Source organism: Drosophila takahashii, chromosome 3R (genome assembly GCF_030179915.1).
Source record: "Drosophila takahashii strain IR98-3 E-12201 chromosome 3R, DtakHiC1v2, whole genome shotgun sequence".
NCBI lineage: Eukaryota > Metazoa > Arthropoda > Insecta > Diptera > Drosophilidae > Drosophila > Drosophila takahashii.
The window spans coordinates 38,627,228-38,648,430 of NC_091681.1; the positions used below are offsets into that span (position 1 = coordinate 38,627,228).

General features: G+C 41.1%; 3 protein-coding genes across 5 annotated transcripts; 2 read left to right on the forward strand and 1 right to left on the reverse strand.

Moving 5' to 3' along the window:
• Positions 1-166: 166 nt before the first annotated feature.
• Positions 167-751, forward strand: LOC108056165 (uncharacterized). Its single transcript, XM_070216040.1, has 2 exons — positions 167-514; positions 576-751. The coding sequence occupies exons 1-2, from the start codon at positions 247-249 to the stop codon at positions 617-619; spliced, it is 312 nt and encodes a 103-aa protein (XP_070072141.1). The 5' UTR covers positions 167-246; the 3' UTR covers positions 620-751.
• A 368-nt stretch (positions 752-1,119) lies between these two features.
• LOC108056177 (atrial natriuretic peptide receptor 1) lies at positions 1,120-21,203 on the reverse strand. 3 transcript variants are annotated; one of them, XM_070216035.1, is made up of 9 exons: positions 20,981-21,203; positions 14,156-15,206; positions 10,933-11,047; positions 8,930-9,074; positions 6,972-7,398; positions 5,714-6,442; positions 5,139-5,303; positions 3,283-3,466; positions 1,120-3,212 (listed from the first exon to the last, which is right to left on the reverse strand). In XM_070216035.1, the coding sequence occupies exons 2-9, from the start codon at positions 15,036-15,038 to the stop codon at positions 1,589-1,591; spliced, it is 4,272 nt and encodes a 1,423-aa protein (XP_070072136.1). In that variant the 5' UTR covers positions 15,039-15,206; positions 20,981-21,203; the 3' UTR covers positions 1,120-1,588. The 3 variants fall into 3 exon arrangements, with proteins under 3 accessions (XP_070072136.1, XP_070072137.1, XP_016995371.3); XM_070216036.1 differs by having other exon boundaries at positions 20,870-21,203; XM_017139882.3 differs by having other exon boundaries at positions 21,094-21,198.
• Positions 3,791-4,853, forward strand: LOC108056178 (uncharacterized). The gene has a single exon (XM_017139883.3). The coding sequence runs from the start codon at positions 3,916-3,918 to the stop codon at positions 4,483-4,485; it is 570 nt and encodes a 189-aa protein (XP_016995372.3). The 5' UTR covers positions 3,791-3,915; the 3' UTR covers positions 4,486-4,853.

The window sequence follows — 21,203 nt, forward strand, 5'->3', positions numbered from 1 at the left end:
AGAAAATTGTTTTTAATGTTAAGGACAATCGGTATTGACACATTCCTATGATCAAACGTGTTTAACTTAAGAACATTTTTCACAATTTGAGACTGATTTGTTTCTCTACATCAAGTAGGCTTTTGCTTTAAACTTCAAGCTGACTCCCGTTGACTTTGCCTTCTAGACGACATTAGGACATTCGTCTTTGCACAGTCAAGTCGTCAACTTTTCCAAAAGCAGTTCAAAAAGTCGATTCGCTAAAAAATGATTCAGCTACTTATTTTTTGGGGTGTACCAATGATAGCGGCATTCGTCTATGTCTATTTAAATGTGCCGTCGTTAAAGAAGGGGATCCGCGAGATCAATCGCATGACTGAGGTTCTCGCCGTGGAGCAGAGGATCAAGAAAATGATTGAGGCTGGCCGACATGACGAGGAGCTGGTGGCCCTTGGCCAGGAGCTCTTGACGAGCTTCCGAGAGGACGTGATTGAGCAGTACAATAGAGAAGATGGAAAGAAAACCCGGGCAAAGGGTAAGTCATTGCTATTTGTGAATTCTGTGGCTGACATTACCTAGTAATCCGAATATATCAGGAAATGGATGGAATTCAAAGACTGGAGTCGCATCTCGGACATAGGTTCTCCAGGTAGCACCCTTCCATCCAGCTGTTTAGATCGCTGATCCTGAAGGATGACTTATGTACCCCTATATTGCGGAGAAACCCTAAAGGGATTTTTATACAACAATAATAATACAACTAATAAATCCAGATTTACCTTACTTTGAACTTATTTAAAAAACTAATAGACATGCAGATTTGAAACATGAAATAATAAAGGACAAAATAGTTTATAAATTAAACAAATTAAATGTAAAAATTGTTTAAAATTGTTTCTGGGGAAGCTACATATATGGGCGGAACCACAAGAGGTGATATATCAACTTCCACTCGGTTAAAAAATTAAGGGACTTTTGGTATTGAAAAAGTATGCAAGAAAATAATGGTTTTAATATCACCCCCCACCAAAAAATCCTAGATTCGCCACTGTTATTATTTCATATTTCTCAGTTAAAACTAAGATTTAAAAACATTACCGAACCCTTTAAGAAAACCCATCTCAATTACAATTGAATATATAAAGTTCATATAGATTTCTTTATTCGTCAATTTTCAAAATAAATATTCATGTTCGTCTAATACTTTACACACAAGAAATATTCAGAAAAGTTCTACGCTTAACCCTAGGTAATATCTACTCTATGCTAGTTGTCTGAGTTTGGAGAGAATGGATATATTCAAAGCACAAGGAACAAATTGATTGGTAGTAAATTGCTATTTACATCGAGTGTTTCTTTTTGAGGTTTGTTAACATGTAAAATTCGCTACTTATGAGTTAAAGGGAAAAGGGAGGACTAAAAACTACGAAACATTTTAGAAGAGTTCCCGTACGAATTTCGAATTTGATTCGGTCGCGACTATCGACTAACCACTAACTTGTTCAACTTGGGTTTAACTTATTATCACAAACAAGTACATTTAATATGCATATGATTACAGTGGACTTGGAGAGGGAGTGGCCGCCTCCCCCGGCTCCCCCGCCTACAGCTATGAGTTGATCTTGGCCAGCAGCGGCTGGGTGACGGCACTGCCCGCCACCGGTGGGCACTGCTGCTTGTAGCTCTTCACCAGGAACCCGTAGTGGTTGCTGCTCTGCTCCGCCGGAATGTTCTGGCCACTGCTGCTCCGCTGCGGACTCGAGGTGGTCACCATGGGAATCGTCGGAGGAGGAGCAGCAGCCGGAGCAGCAGGCAGCAGTGGCGTCTCATCCCCCTCGGCGAACTTGATCCTCAGCTGGCCACTGCTGCCCATGCTGCCGGATTCGGGCCCCGGAGAGGCATTCATCTCGCTCCGGGCGCCCGTCAGCAGCGTTGAGATCGTGGGCGAGGGCTTCAGGCGACTCCGTTGGCTGGCACCGCCAGGCGGCTGCAGGATGCCGCTCAGATTGGAGCTGGAATTCGAGTGCACATAGCCGTGGCTATTGTTGTTGTTGAGGTGGTGGTGGCTCTTCAGAGCTCCGCTCAGCGGCAGCCGGAAGTGGGCCAGCTCCCAGCTGTCGGAGGTCTCCTCCATGTCCCTCAGGCTCCGGCTGCTGTAGATGTCGCAGTTCCTCTGGGCAGCCGCCGATGCATCCAGGTAGGGATTCTCAGTCTTTTGGTAGTCGAAACCCCCGCCGCCGTTCAGCTTGGGTGAGCTGGAGCTGATCTTGCGTTTCACGCGGAGATTGGGCGAATCCTTGGACGGCGGCGGCGGCGGCGGTGCTGGCAGGGCGATCGCAGGTGCAGGTGGCATCTGAGGAGCCACCATCAGTTCGGAGTGCTGCTTGTGCAGGTGATGCGACTGGGTGCGCTGCGGCTGCTTCAGCGAGGAGCGGCGCGTGAGCATCAGCTTGCTGGGCGAGATCAGGGCGTCGGGGCGTGGCACCTCGCCCTCCAGCCAGTAGGTGAGCATCTCGCCCTTGCCCTTCATGGGCACAAATCCCCGTCGGGTGGTCACGAAGGTGCCGAACTCATCGAGCGCCTGCTTGGTGGTCTCACTGATGTGGATCTTCAGTGCCTCCCCATTGGACTCCATGCGGGAGGCCGTGTTGACGGTGTCGCCAAAGAGGCAGTAGCGCGGCATCTTGAGACCCACCACCCCAGCCACACAGGCTCCGGTGTGCAGGCCTATACGCAGCTTCAATCGATCCTCCGGCCGATGGTGGATCCGGAAATTGTGCACCGCCTCCAGGAGGGCCAGTGCCAGACGGGCTATCTCCCGGGCATGCTGATTGCCATTCCGGATGGGCAGACCGGACACCACCATATAGGCATCGCCAATCGTCTCCACCTTGTAGACATCAAAGTTCTCCACAATCGAATCGAAGCAGGTGTACAGATCGTTGAGGAACTGCACCACCTGCATGGGCGTGCTCTCCGCCGAGATGGCCGTGAAGCCAACGATGTCGCTGAAGTAGATGGTCACCTGGTCAAAGGTCTCCGCCACCACCGGCTGTCCGCTGATCAGCTGGGCGGCCACGCTCTGCGGGAGAAGCTGGTAGAGCAGCTTCTCGCACTTCTTCTTCTCCTCGTGGTAGTCCTGGGTGCGCTCCTCCACCAGCTCCTCCAGATTGTTGGCATACAGCTCCATGCGCTTCAGCAGGTTGTCCACAATGTTGCCAGTCTCATTGTCCCTGAAGGATTATAAAAACACAAGTAATAAGTGATTAAATTTGATTTAACTTAAATTTATTATCCACCCACTTATTAAACCTCCGTATCATGGACTTTAGGGTGTTGAAATCGGGACGCTCGGCAGGATCTTCGGCCCAACAGCGACGGATGATGCCATTAATGTCCGCCTTGGTGTCGCAATTGGGCTCGAGTTCCGGCCTGAAAGGTTTCTGCATTCTCAGTGGACTATAACCCTTGACCAATTCGATGATTTCTGTGAAAGATTCGAGAGGAAGGGTAACCCTATAATTATAATTATAATTTAATTGCCAAAATATTTTATTATTTTCGTTTGCCTTTCTATTTTTTAGAAAATAATTTCTAAGGGCATTTTTTCTAGTTTTTTAGGGTGGTTTTAGTTCGTGGTAACCATTTTCTACATTTAAGAAAAACTTCCTTGATTTAAGAAAGACTTTCTTGATTTTAGAAAAATTTCCTTAGATTTGGAAATAACTTTATTGTATTTAGAAAAAATAAATTTTAATGACGATTTTCTAAAATTTAGTTAAAATTTATTTTGAGTGTAGACTTTGCTACAGAATTCATTCGATCCCAGTCGGTTATGTAAATTATTCGTGTTAAGTGTAGTTTTATGTCAACACCGGACGATACCTAGGCGGATTCTGGATTCTGGACACTGGACACTTGAACACGGCGGCGGAAATGTGCACCGGGAAGGAATATCTGGAGCTGGTCAGCTTGTTCGTGCAGGCCAAGCCTCCCAAGTCCCAAGAGCTGAGGCCTTGCCACCAGCATGAGCTGCTCCTGCAACTCCTCGGCCGCCGCAAGGAGCCGCTAACCAAGGGACAACTGGCGGATCTACTCTGGAACGTGACCAGTGGGCCAACGAAGAGGAAGAAGTCCTCGAGGAGCAGGAGGCAGTGTGGCGGCATGGAGCAGCAGCAGGAAACAGAGCCCACCGATATCGAAGTGGTGTTTGGCTGCCGCGAGAAGACCCCGCCCTCGTCCATTGGCCACCGAGGCTGGGGAAGATCACGCATCGAGTGGCTGCGCCAGCTGGAGGCTCAGCAAATGCAATGCTACCACGCCTGGCAGGAGCGGGCAGCCAGAGTCCAGGCAGGTAGCGCCACTGCCCACAAAAAGGACAAGGAAGAGAAACCCAGGAGCAGAAGGAAGCTGCCGAGCCTCTGGGCCCTGATGCCCTTCAGCTGTGGCTGGGACCTCGCCCACGATGCCAGCTGCCAGGACGTGACCCACCGCAAGAAGAGATGAGTTTTCGACCAGCCTGCACTTTGATTTCGATTTGCCGAGCGCGCCGGGACCGCAATTAAATTCGTCTGCAGACACAACTCTCGACAAGTGCCAGTTGCCAGTTGCCAAAGTTGCATTCTGCGGCTGACGAGGGGTTCTCGTCGGTTCTGATTCCCTTAGCCCAGTCACGGCCTAATTTGATGAATTCGTCAAGTGCCAACTCGAAGACCAAGTTTTTGGGCGCCAATTGAAATCGGCGCGATGCTCGAAGTTGGCCTTTCAACCAGGCATTGAGTGCTTAAACTCAAAGTAGCGATTTAATACAGTAGAAAGGGTTTTATTTTTATTTAGATACCGAAAGTTCAATTAAATTGTTTGGCAAACTGAAAGCTAGTACTTTTATTCTTAAATATGTTTTGCCTTGTATTTGATTATAAACAAAATGCTTGGCATTCTGCAGAAGCTAAGTGATAGCTTCAACTTCCAAGGGTAATTTGCGCCCATAACCACATCCCCAACCTCAACTGACGGACGGAAAAACCGCAACATGTGCAAAAATCTGGCATTAAAATTCCGCACAGACAAAATCGGCCGCAACACGAAAACGGCCAAGCGAAAGGGACAAAGGGTCGAAGGACCAAGGACCAAGGATGGGAAACACTTGCATTGCATACCTTGCGGCGACTTCTCGTACGCACACCTGCCCAGGTAAAAGGGACCTTGTCGAGTGGTTATCTCGTGAACAATGATTCCGAAGGCGTAGACGTCACCCTTCTGGGTTCCCTCGGGCGCCCGATTGTGCTCCACTCTCAGCAATTCGGGGGCGGTCCACAAGAGTTCTGCACGAAGAAAAATATTTCGTTTTAATTAAATTAATATCTAAAATACTAACATATTTTCTTTAGGAGTTAAAAAATGTGTATCTTAAACCAAATTTAAATTTTGCAACATTTTAAGGGCCGTTTTACTTAAAATTTAAAATACTGACGAAAAAACGGTCCTAAAAAAGGTACATTTTAGGGAAAATATTTTTTGTAAGAGTTTAAAAAGGTACTTTTAGGTCAAAATTAAATTTTTTATTAAAAATAATAATCAAAATAAGGCATTATTTTAAAAAATGGTTTTGTAGGTACTTTTTTTTTAAGATTTGAAAAATAAAACGATTTTTTTCTAAAGATATTTATTTATAAATTGCGATTTCTTTAAGTGCACTTAGCTGCACTTCAAACTTTAACTACTTAGTACTTACTGCTCCAGTAGGCGTGGCTGTTGCAGTTGCCCCCGTCGCTCTCCAGGTCGAATCTCGTCCGCCGCAGGGTGTGCAGCCCAAAGTCGGTGATCTTGAGCACGAACCGCGAGTCCACCACGCAGTTGGAGGACTTGAGGTTGCCGTGGGAGCGGATGTCGGAGCTGTGGAGGAACTGCATGCCGCGCACGATGTCGTGCATGAGGGACAGGCGGAACATCCAGTCCAGCTGGAACTGCTCGTTCTCGAGGATGTCCTGCAGCGATCCCTTGGGGCAGTATTCGGTGAGCAGGAAGCTGCGTCGCTGGTCCAGACAGGCGCCGTAGAACTTGACCAAGTGGTCGTGCTGCAGATCCTTCATCCGCTTGAGTTCCAGCATCAGGCTGCGCGTTAGAAGCGCCTGGACATTGTCCACCTCCACCGGCTTGATGGCCACCTTGCTCTTGCGGAACATGCCCACCGGGATGAAGATCTGGCGGTCTCCGTTGATGGACACCATGTCCTCGGACATCAGCGTCAGCTGCGAGCTCTGCTTCACCAGCGAATGGAAGGAGCCGCGCAGTCCGCGCTCCGCTGCATCCCGGAACATCACGTCCTCCAGCGACACCTTCCAGCTCATCGAGTTGATCTCCGCCTCGGCGATGTAGTGACGGTAGCCGAAGAAGAAGCACACGGCCATCACGATCACCATGGTGCCCAGCACAATCGAGAGGATCGCATAGCCGGGAAGGGCTAGGAGATGGGTTCGAAATTAAGTTAGGAACATATTTATTATGGCAATTTATTTCGATTAAACCTATACATTGCTAGTTAGAGATGTCTGATGTGAAGAAAAAGTAATTATTTGTCTAATATCTACCCACATACCAAATTTCATATCAATCGGACCAATATTTAATTTTCTTTTACTACTAAATCTTACTAGTTAGAGAGGTCCGATCTAAAGACAAATTCATTATTTACTTAATATCTACCCACATACCAAATTTCATATCAATCGGACCAATATTAGATTTACTTTTACTACTAAACCTTACTAGTTAGAGATGTCCGATATAAAGACAAATTCATTATTTAGCTAATATCTGCCCACATACCAAATTTCATATAAATCGAACCAATATTAGATTTACTTTTACTAATAAACCCTGCTACCTAGAGATTTTCGATCTGAAGACAAACTAATTATTTACCTTATATCTGCCCACATACCAAATTTCATATCGATCGGACAAATATGGGATATAATTTCAATACTTACAATTATCTGGACACATTGCACCATCGTAGCCGCAGGTGGGTCGATCCGGAGGCGCCTCCTCGCGGTCGCCCGCCCAGTGGATCTCCTTGTTGGCCTCGAACTCCAGGCGGTTGTGCAGGAAGTGGGCCACGATCTCGAATCTGCCGGTGGTGGGATTCATGTCCAGCAGCGAGTAGGCCGATAGCCGATCTCCATTGGCATCGATGGTCACGTTGCCGGTGATGCCGGTGAAGCTGCGGTTCCACATCCGCCTGACCATATCGGTGCCATTGATGGGTCGCGTCAGCATCGTCGGATCCTCCCGGATGCTCTCGTTCAGGGCATTGGCGTAGAGGAGGACTCCGTCGAAGAAGGAGGTGACGAATGCCGAAATCGGCTCGTTGTCGCTGAACGTGTAATTGTATTTCTCCGCGGCGATGGCTTTGATCTGTAAATGGCAACGCATTAATCTCCCTTCAGCTGGCAGTCAACTCCCCTTTTTCACCCCTTTCCTAATCCCTATTCCATGCATCGCCGAGGGGCATCAATTCCTGTCCACTTTCCCAGCGCTTTTCCTCTTTAATTGCTTTGGCCCCCGTGAAAATTCAATTACGCGTTCGCTCGCTCGGAATGGAGAAAGGCAGGAAGACGACGAGGACGACGACGTTTTGTCACAATCCATGTGGAAATTATTGCACACCGCACTCCGAAGTGCCACTGGCGGATTTCGCTGGCCATTCTCCTTTGACAAGCGGCGTTGCCGGGATTTGGAGACCGGAGCTGCGGTTGCAAATGTCCATTGAGCGTAAGTTTTGCGCCAAGAAAGCCGACAATTTAAGCTGCCTTTCTTAAAGGCTGCCAATGGAAAATGTGAATGGATTGTAAGCCAGTTGGCCACCTGAGTTCTGGCGGCTATTGGCAGATGAATACACTCGGAAATGTTGTTACTACCTTAGTAATGGAAATGCTTTCGAGCAAAGTTCATTTAAATGTAATTTATAGGAATTATGGAAATTTCTAAAAAAATGGGAGGGAATGGAACTCATTAAATGGATTTATTTTGGAGAAGAAATTTTAATCTAAAATGCTTTAAAAAGCTTTCTTTTCTACCCATAAATTCTATTTAAATTGGAGTTTAAATCTGAAATGCAATAAATTATTTTGTGTTCAAACCAAAGAAATTTATAATGGTTTAAATCTAAAACTCAAATTTTCTAATGTGTTTTATGTATTTTATTTTTAGAGCCATAACTAGTAAAGCCTCAATATAGAAGATTATAACACTTATCTCTCTGGGGATTTCCCTTAAAGAGATATCTCTTACGTGTATCTTTGTATTTTGGGCCAAAATTGTGCTAACTTGGCTAACAGAATGCCAAACACAGAAGCATCATCAACATGTCGTAAGCATTTCCTCGCCTCCTCTCCATGGACTAAGTATCTAACAGAAAGGTGGAGAGGGAAGTCGAGTGTCATTAGCGAGACGGACTGCAGTCCAAAGAAGCCTGTTTAGAGGTGGTCACCCCCCCAGATTCCATTCCCACTTCCCAGGCTGCTTATCAGCAGATACAACAGCAAATTCATTCGGTTTTCAGGTGGCTGGGCCGGCTTTTCGAGGGCTCTTCGGTTTGAAGTTGCCCAGTTGCCATTTGGCTCTCAGGTGTTGTCGGCTTTGTTTGTTGCAAATTTACCATGTATCAACAGAAAAATGTTTACCCCAGACCCTCCTCCCAGTCCACCGCCTGTTGCGATGCAAAATAGGCTGCGGTTGAGAAGGGAACGTGCACTGGAATTGAGTATGCATGAGGCTCTGGCCAAAAAAGGTGCGCATAAAGGTAGAAAAACAAAAGAAATCTGCAAAAATTTTCAAATTGGCTTCCACATCCATTTCCATGCAAATGCAAATGCAGCTTCCCTTTGCAGCTTTTCCTGCTGCTGCTCCCTACTTTTCCCCATTTCCCAAACCACTCTGCACTTACCTCATTGGAGACCCGGGTGTACTCGTTGTCATTCGGCTGTTTGGGAGTTACGGTCAGCATGGCGGTATAGGCCTTCTGGGCACGCTCATTATTCAAATCCGTGTCGTTCTTATCGTACCAGGGCTGCGATGTCAGGTATTGAACCCTTTGGGGGTGAAAATAATAATAAATTAAATCAGTATCTCTGTATCAATATGCAAATACAGGATGAACTTATGATGTATGAATTTTAAAGAAATTTATTCATAACGATTTTATTCGAGAGCTTGAAATAATATCGACAGTTTGCAATTTCTCGATATTTTTCCCTTTAATACATAGATATTATCGAATTGATTTTGTCAAAATATCGAAATTATCGATTATTTGCACGCTCTATTTTATTTTCTTTTTAACTTAATATTTTTAAGATAAAAATGTAAATGAATGTATTTTACAGATTTTTTGGTTCAGTGTATTCAATGAATAGAGTTCGCCCTTTTATTATAATCTTTTTTCGATTATTTTAATTTCTTTTGTTTTTGTTCGTTTTTAATTTTAGTTTTAGTCTTATCAATGTCGGTTTCAACTCGCCTTTGTGCCGCCTTCGGTTAAAGTTTACTACCCAGCTATTGATATGCGTCATAAATTGTTTATAAATAGAATTGTAAAGTGTGCGAATCGACCACACACTTGCACTTGCTGGCACTTTTCTATGTAAATGCATTTGGAATTCATTAGCCCCTCCCCCAAAGCATTTACCCGCTTATCATCTGTAACTCGCATGTGTTTCAATCGCTTCAATGTTACTTGCAAATATTGATTATGGATTACACTACAGTTATCGACACTGCAGCTAAAGAGTTGCAAGAAATCCCAGATGAGTGGGAGGATTTATGAATGGACAGCTGGACTTTCGAGAGATCATAGGAAATATGCAAGTAGGGAAGCTATCAATTTATAGGGGATGTAAATAAAACCCACAAAGAAGAGACAATTATATAAATCCATGATAAGTTGGCGGATTTGTGATTGGACAATTATTGAATGAATAATTACGATGTAAATAAATATCATAATCCAAAGAAATTTAAATATTAATTGCAGTGATAAATGACAGTTACAAATCTTCCTCAGAATATCAAAGGGATTCTAATAATAGGCCAGTTATCTTTCAGTCTGTTTACTTTGAGCTTTTGCAAGCAGGAAATTGATTAGCTAATCCAATGCATATACCGGCATTCGCACACGCCTTGTTGTATACTACTAGTATATAGATTAATGTATATACATACATATGTACGCAGCATTTTTCCATTGATTGCGAGTGTCATGAAGGTCGGGCGATTAGAATGCATTTAATGCACATGCAAGTTATAAGTAGATTGCAATTAAATTCGATGGAATATCAGAAATGAAACGATCGCGAGCATCTCTTCTTTAGGTTTTCCCAGCTTTTCCTGGGATGGAACTGTCTATCTACTTTAAGGGGTTCCACAACAAAGATCTTTTCGAACAAAGAGGCTGGGGCATTACTCAGCACTAATGCTTGGTGGATAATCATAATAAATATGGCTCGGAATCGGAGTCGAAGTCTGAATCTGAGGTGGGCACTTTGCTTGTCGTCCATTGTTGTGCTTTTGGCGGGCACGGAGGTAGACTGGCTTCAATCGATCGGGCCATGTGCCGAAATATGGAATTTCCTCAATTTAAAAATAGTTAGGCTCTTGTGTGAGGTAAATGCAGAAGCTATTTATAAAGCGCGCTTGGTTTTTGGTACATTTCATAACATTAACAACCTTGACTAATGCTGCTCATGCGCAGTTTGTAAAGAATATTGTTTTTTTTTCTATATCGAGAGTGCGCGTGGATTTTTTCCCATTTTTATTTGATCAAAGTGAAAGGCAGCAAATTGTTTGGCAATTGCCATAAATGATCACCTTTTGTCTGCCAGAGTGTGTGTGTTCATGTGTCTGGGACTTTGTTAAGTAATTCATACATTTGCCTAGTGTTGAGATACTCACCGCGAAAATAATTCAATATTGATGAAAACATATTCGCCGCTATCGATCATGTTCAGCTCCTCGGCTGTCAGCATAATTTGACGTATCGACTGCGGATCGGCGCACATTATGACAACTGCAAAAAATAATAAAAAGCCAAAGAGTCAGAAACGAGTTGGAAAAAGTTGTATTTTCGTCTTCTTTCTGGAATAGCTCCCAGGCGAGACAGCCTCACAGCCACCGCTCTTGCGCTTGTCATTAAAAATGTATTAATTTATTAAAAAGTTGTCGAGCTTCTCGTCTCCTACCCGAAATGGGACTTGTAAGCTTGTCAGTTTCCTTGACGTCAGAGCGAGTGCAAAACGTAATTCAATTCCGAAAGGGAAGCACACAAAAAACACATTGTTTCTTAAATTAAAACCCAAAGATCTTAATGGTGCTTCAGTTTCAAGTTGATATGTGTTTGACAGTACTCGAAAGAGTTTTCGATATGTTACGGGGCAGAAGAGAATGGTCGAAAAATAGTTGTTATAGATCATGAAGCTTACATTTATGCATATTTCGATAAAATATTCGATAAATATTAAAACAAATATTATTACAATTAAAGTTAAATTAAATAAATATTTTATAAAAATCATAAAGGTTTATTTAAAGTAAACACCAAACAAACAATTTATAAAATAATTTAAAAACTTGTTATTTATGCCATTTATAGATAAGAAATTGAAAATTAACCCGAATCTAGAACTTGATTCCCCTAACAAGTGCATGTTAATTTTATCAATTACAAATTGCCTGCCAGTGCTACTTATAAATATAAACGTTCATGTTGCATTCCATAAGCCAGCATAAGCTGGCAAATGTAATTGCACATACGACGTGTGGTGCAAGCAGCATGATATGCAAATAAGCTGCCGTATTTGCTTGTCAAATATGCTGCAAACAAATGCTACATTAATTGTGAAACCCTTGCTTTTATTGATAGCCAGATATCAGCCTCAGCCTATTTGTGTGCACATAAGACAACCAAGTGCAATTTTGTTTGGCCTACGTCATATTTTGCATTTGCCTTTGCCTTTTCTCGCTAAAATTTAATTACTTAGAAAATGAATAGAAGACAAATGGACCGACCAGACAATTTCAAGTTCAGAGCAAAAACGTGCAATTGACTTGATTTAATTATACAACTTTTGTTTTCTTTATTTGTCTCCTGCGTTTAAATATTGCATATGCACTTTGGCTGCTGTTGTTGACTTCCGAGCTGTCGCTTGAGTCATTTTTATGATTTTTATTACAAATAAATACGACTGTGATTCAACGTTTGGTGTCATCCAGCATAATTGCCGTATAAGATTACTTTAAATTAAATAATAAATCAATGGGAAAAGCAATATAAATTTTGTCAAAGCAATAAAAAGGCGAGTGAGTAAAACAATGACTTCAGGAAGGTATTAAGTTACGAATCAAACAATTTAATAAACTCAAAGGCTCTTAAATTAAGAATGAAAATATTTAAAATAAATTTCCTGAGCTGTAAATTCGTTTCGTTTGTGTTAAATGCGATTGACCATAAATCATTTGATTATTAAAAATACAAATCACGTAAAGATTTATTTGAAAAATGTGTGATCATTTTTGGGCACTTCAAAGAGAAAGTATCAATACTCTGCCCTTGAACTCGGTTCTATTGTTAGAAGTTGTCGCAATCAAAATTCTACTTTCTTTGTCGGCGTCCCAAAAATAATATTTGACAGACCGAATTTCATTAGAGATTCCAGGCACAATTTCATTAAAAAGATATTAAATTTGCCATAATTTATTGGATGATTCGAGATGTCATAATTTATATGCTTGGCTTTTTATTTCTGTGTAAATTAGTTTTTGCGAGAAAATAACTAAATTTTCATGACTATTCATAATAATTAAAATACCATTTGATTAGTCACTCCATCGAGCGTATTCCCTAGTCGATTTCTAGTGATTGCCCCATCTTCTTTTTGGCTCGCATCGTTATCCCATTAAAATTCAATTAGCATAGTAGTGCGACTCGTATTGGCGCGACTGGCTCACAAAATATGCATAACGATTGTAATTGTTTACTGTGTTAATTGCCAATAAATGAAATTAAATGAGCTGTAATTAAACAATAGCGTTCGATCGGATGGGCAGGTGGCATAGCGAGCACACGCTGCGTTTGCTTCATATGCGATAAATATAATATTTTGGTGCCTGTCATCTGGTCGTGACAGTTGACGGCATCATAACTGATTTCGTTTACCAACGAGATGGGTTAATTAACAGCATTGATTCTCTGACAACATTCGATTCATCAAACTTTACTTTTCACTTCGCAAATAGCTGCCTGTAAACATTGCTCATACGCCCCATAGTACACGGAGCACACAGACCGCCACTGCTGTCTATAAATAAAATCGAATCGTTCGAAAGTGAACTGCCCATCTATTTCCTATCTCTTTGGTTTCTTGAACTCGTCTTTGTTACATTTGCCAAATATAATTAGATCGATTTCGCTTTCAATGCTGCACGCAATGAGGTTAGAAAGTTCAGGGTGTATGTGGGTTCTAAAATGCAATGCAATGCAAATGCAATTGCATCAAGGTTTCTGTCGGATCTTCATTACGAATATAATTGGCAAAAAAGGTTGATATGCGGATGCAAAGGAATTCATGTCAATTTAAAACTCTATTAGCATTAAGATGAAATTAAATATTAATTACCTTTTGCAGAGTTTTTTAAATTTTGATTTTAATTTGCCACAAAGTGGTTAACCAGAATCTTATTTGAATAATATTTTTAGATTATTAAAATTTAGTTATGATTTTTTTTTCAAATTATTGAAATTTGTTAAACTAAATTTTTAATTTACATTCTATAAAAATAGGTCTTACATTTAATCCAAAGTAAAGGCATAATTATGGAACATTATATTAAGCAGTTGAATAAACTCAGAAAATAAAGAAGCACATTAAATATAAAGCACAAAGTAAATATTTTACTTTTGACTTGAGTTTTGGGTGTGGAAATAATATATTTAAGAGATGGGGTTCTTAAGATAAAAAAGATAAGATAAAAAGCAAAATTTTTTAGGTTTTTTTTTTGGTAAATAACCTTGATTTACGTAGCAATATTTTGCAAGAAAGAAAGTGGTTATTCTTTATAATTAAACTTTTGGTTCCACTTCAAAATATATTAGTAATTCCCATCATCTGGCACCACTTACTTCTCGTCTGCATGGCCACGTTCTTGAGCATCCGCGTGATGTCTGCCTTCGTCCAGGTGGAGGTGTCGAATCCCAGCTGGTAGACGGAGTGCTCCTCGATGGTGTCGTGGATGGCGGCCAGACAGAGGAAGCACACCGAGTTGCCCTTGACCTTGGCGTTCTCGTTCTGGTAGATCAGCGCCGTCCGCGTCCAATTGAAGCTATTGAGGATGGCCCTCACCACATTGCCCAGATTGTTCACCTGTGCTCCCTTCAGCCGCGTGAGTGTGGAGTAGCTCTCCGATTTCTTGTTGAACTCCTTGGCATTGCCGCCGGTGGTGAGGACGGGCACTTGCCAGACATCCGCGTACCGCGAGATGGGGGCCAACACGTACTCGCAGGGCAAACCGAAGACGGCATTCACCTCCGGCCACTGGGTGTAGATCTCGAAGAAGCCAATGGGTCCGTACTTCGAGGAGCAGAAGGTGTCGCGCGAAATCAGCTGAATGTCGAAGTGGGTGCCGCCCACGAAGCCCATTCGCTGGACATGCCGGATGCCCAGCTCCAAAACGGGCAGCACCTTGGGCATGATGCAGTCGTTCTTGTTATCCGACTCCACGGAGGGCAGCAAGGCCACGAAGACCAACTGCCTCCGGGCACCGCCGAGGTTGCGATGACTGGACAACGGGAGGCTGGGAAAGTGCTGGACCAGCTCGGTGGACTGCGACTTGTGCGAGTTCTTCGTCTCCGGCGTCTTGAAGCTGTGCTCATCCGAACCCGCGCCCATGCTGGCCACTCCGCCCACGGACTCGGCATCGTAGAACCAGGCGGCACTGGGAAACAGGTGGCTCTGCAGCAGGCACAGGATCAGGAGCAGGCTCAGTCCTTGGCCAACTTGGGGCATCTCGCGGTTTTGGATTTTTTTGTGTACTTTTTTCTCGTTTGTGTTTGTCAAGCGTTGCTCTTTGTCACTGATTTTGATCGCATTATTTATGCGTATGTTTTTTTAATTTCACATACAACCCTTTTAACACTCGGCGCTCTCCCTTAATTCATTTTGCGGTATGGAAACCTGTGGCAAATTGGAATTTTTGTTTATTAATTGCACTGTTTTGTTTGGCTCAATTTTTATTAATCACCGACGATTGTTCAAATTTAATTAACCATCTCGGACTTTTCATTAGCAAACTGGTTCGTCGACGTACATGTTTTCACCTTTTATTCGTTCTTGGCAATCGATTTTAATTAGCACTTTTACAGCAGGAAATTTTGTGGCATTTATTTTGTGATTGTCTCTCTCCAATTTATTGAAGCATTCAAAGATGCGTTACGCCTGAGCACATATATGTATGAACAGCCGCAGATGGCCATTGAATTGGGAAGCCGAAAATTCAAAACAATATTTACTATTCGTATTTTTAAATGCAACCCGTGAACAACAAACCCAGGCCACATTGCAATTTTTGCTGTAAAAACACTTGTGTGTGGGCATGCAAATTGTTGTGTGGAGCAATAATAACCAAAACGAAAACGATCGAAGGGCATTTAATTGCTAGCCGTAGCCGAGACACACTTTCTAAAGAATAATAGGGTTTTAATTAAATGGGGAATAGATTTGGGAAATATACTAGTCAGCCTCTCATTCATTCATTCTAAAAAGGGTGTATCAAAAGAATAAGACCCGTTTGGTTATTTTTAGAAGAGGAACTTCGAAGTTCGAACTGAATGAAGAGTTCATACAGATATGCAAATATGTGATAGGCCTAGAAAGTCAACGATTCATGAATCACATGCTATCCAGACCTATAAATTATTTCAATACAAAGTGGAACCATTGGAGTTTCTAATTCGACTAACAAACGAATTGGCTAATTAGATGCAAAAATAATAATTCAGCTTAAACAAACCCGACTGACATCTTTTTTTTGGGCTTGAACTTTGTGTGTACAAAATACACAAAATAATTGATTGAGAGTCGTAAACAAAATATAATTTTTTTAAACCCACTTCAAGCTGACAACGCATTTAAAAACAAAAGGGCTAAAAATAAACCGAAATGCGGTATTTAAAATTCTCTTGACCTTCACCTGTGCGGGTTAATATTTTGTTGTTGCTGACACGTATTCAAGTGGCTTATTTTTTGTTGTGCTGGAGTATTACCAAATCGTTAAGCATATATGTTCCCCTAGATTTCAAATTCGTTGCAAATTTAACGGCAATTAGGAAAGTAAGTAAAGAACGTGAAGAATTGCTTTGTTGCCCCGGCGAAGAAGAATGATTCGACATATAAAACGGCAATCGCTTTTGGCTTTATTGGGGACAGTTCCTGGTCCACAGCTCAAGTTCGGTTAACTCTTGACCAATTTTCCCATTCGCCGATTATCATCACGGCTATCCGTTCATTAAACTTCTTTCGAATGTGTCTATAGCCACGAAGATATAAATTTTTTTATATATCTAAAAATAGATCCAGACAAAAAGAGCCCTCAAAGGCATTCAAATGTAGCGAAAAAAAATAATAAAAATCGTCTAAGACAAACGAACAATGGTAATAAATACAATGCGAAGAAGAAAGAGTGGACACAATACCATTCGCCTTAAAGAAATATCTGAAAAAATATTAAAGCTCCGTAATGATGCCCTTTGGCGTTGCTAAAAAAGGTTTTTATACCCGTTACTCGTAGAGTAAAAGGGTATATTGTATTCGTGCAAAAGTATGTAACAGGTAGAAGGAAGCGTTTCCGACCCCATAAAGTATATATATTCTTGATCAGGATCACTAGCCGAGTCGATCTAGCCATGTCCGTCTGTCCGTCTGTCTGTCTGTCTGTCTGTCTGTCTGTCTGTCCGTCTGTCCGTATGAACGCTGAGATCTCGGAAACTATAGAAGCTAGAAGATTGGCATTTTGCATGCAGATTCTAGGAATTCCTACGCAGCGCAAGTTTGTTTCAAAATGGTGCCACGCCCCCTCTAACGCCCACCATCGCTTATATACGATTTTAAAAATTTTAATATTTTGGAAAAGTAAAAATGCAGTTTTATTGTGTTTATCAATACCTATCGAAATGTAGAAGAAATTTTTCAAATCGGACCATTCGTTAAAAAGTTATGCGTGATCAACGTTTTCTATCTCTATCTCCATCTCGCACTCCCTTTACCTGAGTAACGGGTATCTGATAGTCGGGGCATCCGACTATAACGTTCCCTCTTGTTTTATATTATAACTTTGGAATCGGACTTATACTTATTTTCTGTTATGATTTACGGCAGTCTAAGCTGTAAAGTTAGTTATATTATTAAATATTTTTGGAAATTGGTTCCCAAACACTTTCAAACATTTAAATATTTATTGAGACCTGGCAGACCATTGTAATTCCGATTGTCAAGGTTGTCGGATTCGACAGCCAGCAGACAATTCGTCAAATGCCAAAAATTAGTAGAAATATGGGTCAATTAGAGACTTGAGCTGCTGCTCTCCCCGGAGATTTCGGAGTGGAGAAAGGAAAGGGGCATTTACAGAGACAGAGATGGAGAGTGTTTTGTTCCATAAGGCTTTGTTTTTTTCCTTGTTATTTTTTTATCATTTTTGTTTTGGCTTTTTAATTTTCTACGCTATGGATTTGAGTATTTTTGGGTCTTAAGAGTCTACACGTGCCATGGATTAACCAAGCAAAAGCCTCGATCTCCAGCTGTTTGCGGCTTGCCCCTGCCCCTCGAATATCATCGTTCAATCAGGTAGCAATCGGTACACTCGAAAAATATAACAAATAAATTATAATTAATAAATTAAATTCAAAAAATAAAAAATATATATTTTTAATATTCGCTTTTCTTTTTTTTTCTTGCATTTTACCAACTTCTTAATAAGATCATCACAACCATCCCATATTTCTATGTGTAGAATATCAGTATTCAAATTTTGAATACAAAATTCTAACTTAATAGATCCTAAAATATATTTATAACATTAGTTTTGTCTTCTTTTTTCAACTTTTCCAAGTGTAGAATCATAGTTTTGAGATGCCGTTAGACCTCTGGGCCCCCACAGTGATTGAGGCGAATGATTTATGAGGTTTTAATCTACAATTCGCCCATTTCGTTGGCCCAAAGTCGCGATGGGGGTATCAGTCATCTATCCAGCTGTTCATCGGCTTATGCTAATTCACTTATTTGTTTCTCTCGCCTCTGACTAATGAAGTTCACGCTTTATTAATAGGTTGTTTAACTGGTAAACTGATAAACTGGCAAACTGGTCAACTGGCCAGCGAGTCAAACGTCACCTGTCGCTTTGTTGTGGCTATTTTTAGAGCGTAAACCCCGAGTCCGCCGCCGTATTCCCCCGAATTCCCCCGTATTCACCCGATCCCTTGGCATTTTTGCTGTCGTCGACTTGGTCATGTTGCTTAATTACTTTTCGGAGCTGAAACTATGCAAATAAATCGAAGCTGATTTGCTTTCCATTTTGTGCGAGCTGACAATTTGGAACCGTTAGCTGTCGTTAAATCGATCATTTGGGTAATTAAAAAATTAGTTCTGATCGTTATTTATGGATTATTCTTGGATTGAAACATTCATTCATGTTTCTCAGTTTGAATTTGGACTTTTAGTTTTAGTTGGTTCAAACTGGTTTCAAACTTGACCATTATTAATTATCAGAAATAGGCTATTAGGGTATTATCAAGTCGATTTTAGATATCATCTTAATAGCCTTCTTTACGGTCATTACTACTCTCTTTATTTGTTGGATAATATTTTTGTTTTGGTTTCTTTTCGGCTGCTTTTTACGCTGGCCAAGCTGATTCTGTTGTTTGGGTTTTTTTTTGTTTTGGTGCGAGAAATATGAGCTGCATATTTTGTGAGTATTTTTTATTTTTAGCTGTACTTGAAGAAAATGAAAACACAATTGAACGCCGCGTAATACTCAGCAGTTAGGTAATCGAAGGCGTAATTGCTAGGGAATTGTTCTCAGGAATTAGGCAAACTCATATTTAATTATTAGGAAGTGTTGTTCTTAAAAGTTTAGGTCATTAGTTGGTTGAAAAACCTCATGCGAGTAGTATCCATATCGGCATCTAACAATTACTGTACTCATTTACATCACAGCAATGCGATTATCAATCAACTGAATTAGCCATTAACATGTTTTGATTCACCCCAGACACCCTAGACACCTGAGACAGGTGACAGAGTGTCGCAATAAAGTGACTGGGTGAGCATAAATTAAGTCCACTTTTCGTAGGCGTTTTAATTGCACATTGCTCACTCATTCACTGAAAGTGTTCCATTTACAAGGAAACTTTTTACAAATATTTACGGAGAACGTTTTGTGTTTGCACATCGCACTCTTTATGCTGTGAAAATTGAACAAACGAAAAAAACCAAAACAAAACTGTGAAAATGAAAACAAAGTGCGAGCAATGCTGAATATTCCATTTAGAAATCGAATAACATCAAGCGGGAACCCAGTTTAAAACAGTCGCAATGGAGATACTCTAGTCAATAAAAAGATACAAATCTTATAAAAATGGAATTAAAATAACCCTACAAATTCTTTTGATCATTTTTAAGAAATATTTAGACTGAAATGTGTTATTTTCTAAGTTATTAAACATTTTAAAACTAGAAAAAAAGATACAAATAAATAAAAAAAATACACAAAAATAAACAAATCATACAACAAATATTCTCGTACTTGGGGATGTAAAAATATTAAAATATTTTTTAAAATGTTTATAAAACTATTATAATAATATGCTAAATTCTGCCACACTTCTGACTTCCCGTGTGTACCAAATATTTGAAAGTATACTACAAAATAGTGTCTGACATTTCCGTAAAAAAAACAGCACTCTTTATCCTCCACCCCTAAAAATTGTCAGCAAATACCAACCGTAAAAAATTGTACAAATTGTATTTCAAGTTCAACACGTCTGTCAGCATTGCCTGGTTATCGAGTGGACCCATCTCCCTGCCCCAGTGGCTATTTTATTCCCTTGGGATGCGTTCACTCGCATCGATAGTTTAAAACAGTTTTTCCACTTCGCGTTGCTCTTTGTCACAGGGGGTTTTTCGGTGGGGAATACTGTCTTTTTAAATGCAATATCCCGGCTTACTGTCCACGCTATAAATATTGCTGGGGAACAGCAATTAAACGAGCCGAAAAACGATACCCAGAACTACGTAAACGTAACCCCCAATTTTTGTTTTCAAGCAGCAAACACGTTTTGGCTACTGCGACTGGAATCTGGCTACTGCAAAGTATTTTGTTTGCTTGGGAGGCAATTACAAATATTAAGAGGGGGCCAAACAAATTGGGGGAAATTTCAGAGCGTTTCTAAAATTCTATTTTATTTCTGCTGCCCTAAAAGTGACAATTAAAATCGATTGAATTATTGGAACTCCCTTCATTCATTCATTAAATACTGCATTTCGGCAGGGATAAATCAAATTTAGTGTTTTGCTGCGGCTAGCTTGTGCCATTAATCAACATTATTTGTTTACACAGTAGACTGAAATGGTAAACAAATCGCCAATGACAAATAAATGAATGCAAATTCCATAACTATTGGGAAAACAAATCTAAGTAGATTCAGAACGATTGTGGTCAGTAGTTCGGAAGGTGTTTGTGAATATTCTTGCTGCCGATTGATTAACATTAATATCAAGTGTTAATTGTGAACATGGGTTAAGCACTTCATTTCACTTCGGTCGCCAACCGGCGGCCGATTGCCCACAATTTCCATTTCAATTTCACTTTTTATTTTTCAAAAGTTTATTTATATCTTGTTTTCTCTCGCCCGCTGCACATTTCTCAAGATCCAATTGTGTGTGCCTTTATTATTTACTTTTAATTATGCGCTTTTTATCTTATCGCGTTGTTGTTATTGCTACAGCTGCTATATTGACAGGCCAATACCACTGAGCATACAGTGTAAAATAATTATGCACTCGAAGAAACCTCGAAACTGAGCAGAGTGTTTGCGAATTTGGAAAACGCGCGTCTTCTGAGAGATTTCCCGTCGTTCCGTGCGCCGTTTTCTGAGCGCTTCGCACACGCTCGACTCGCCA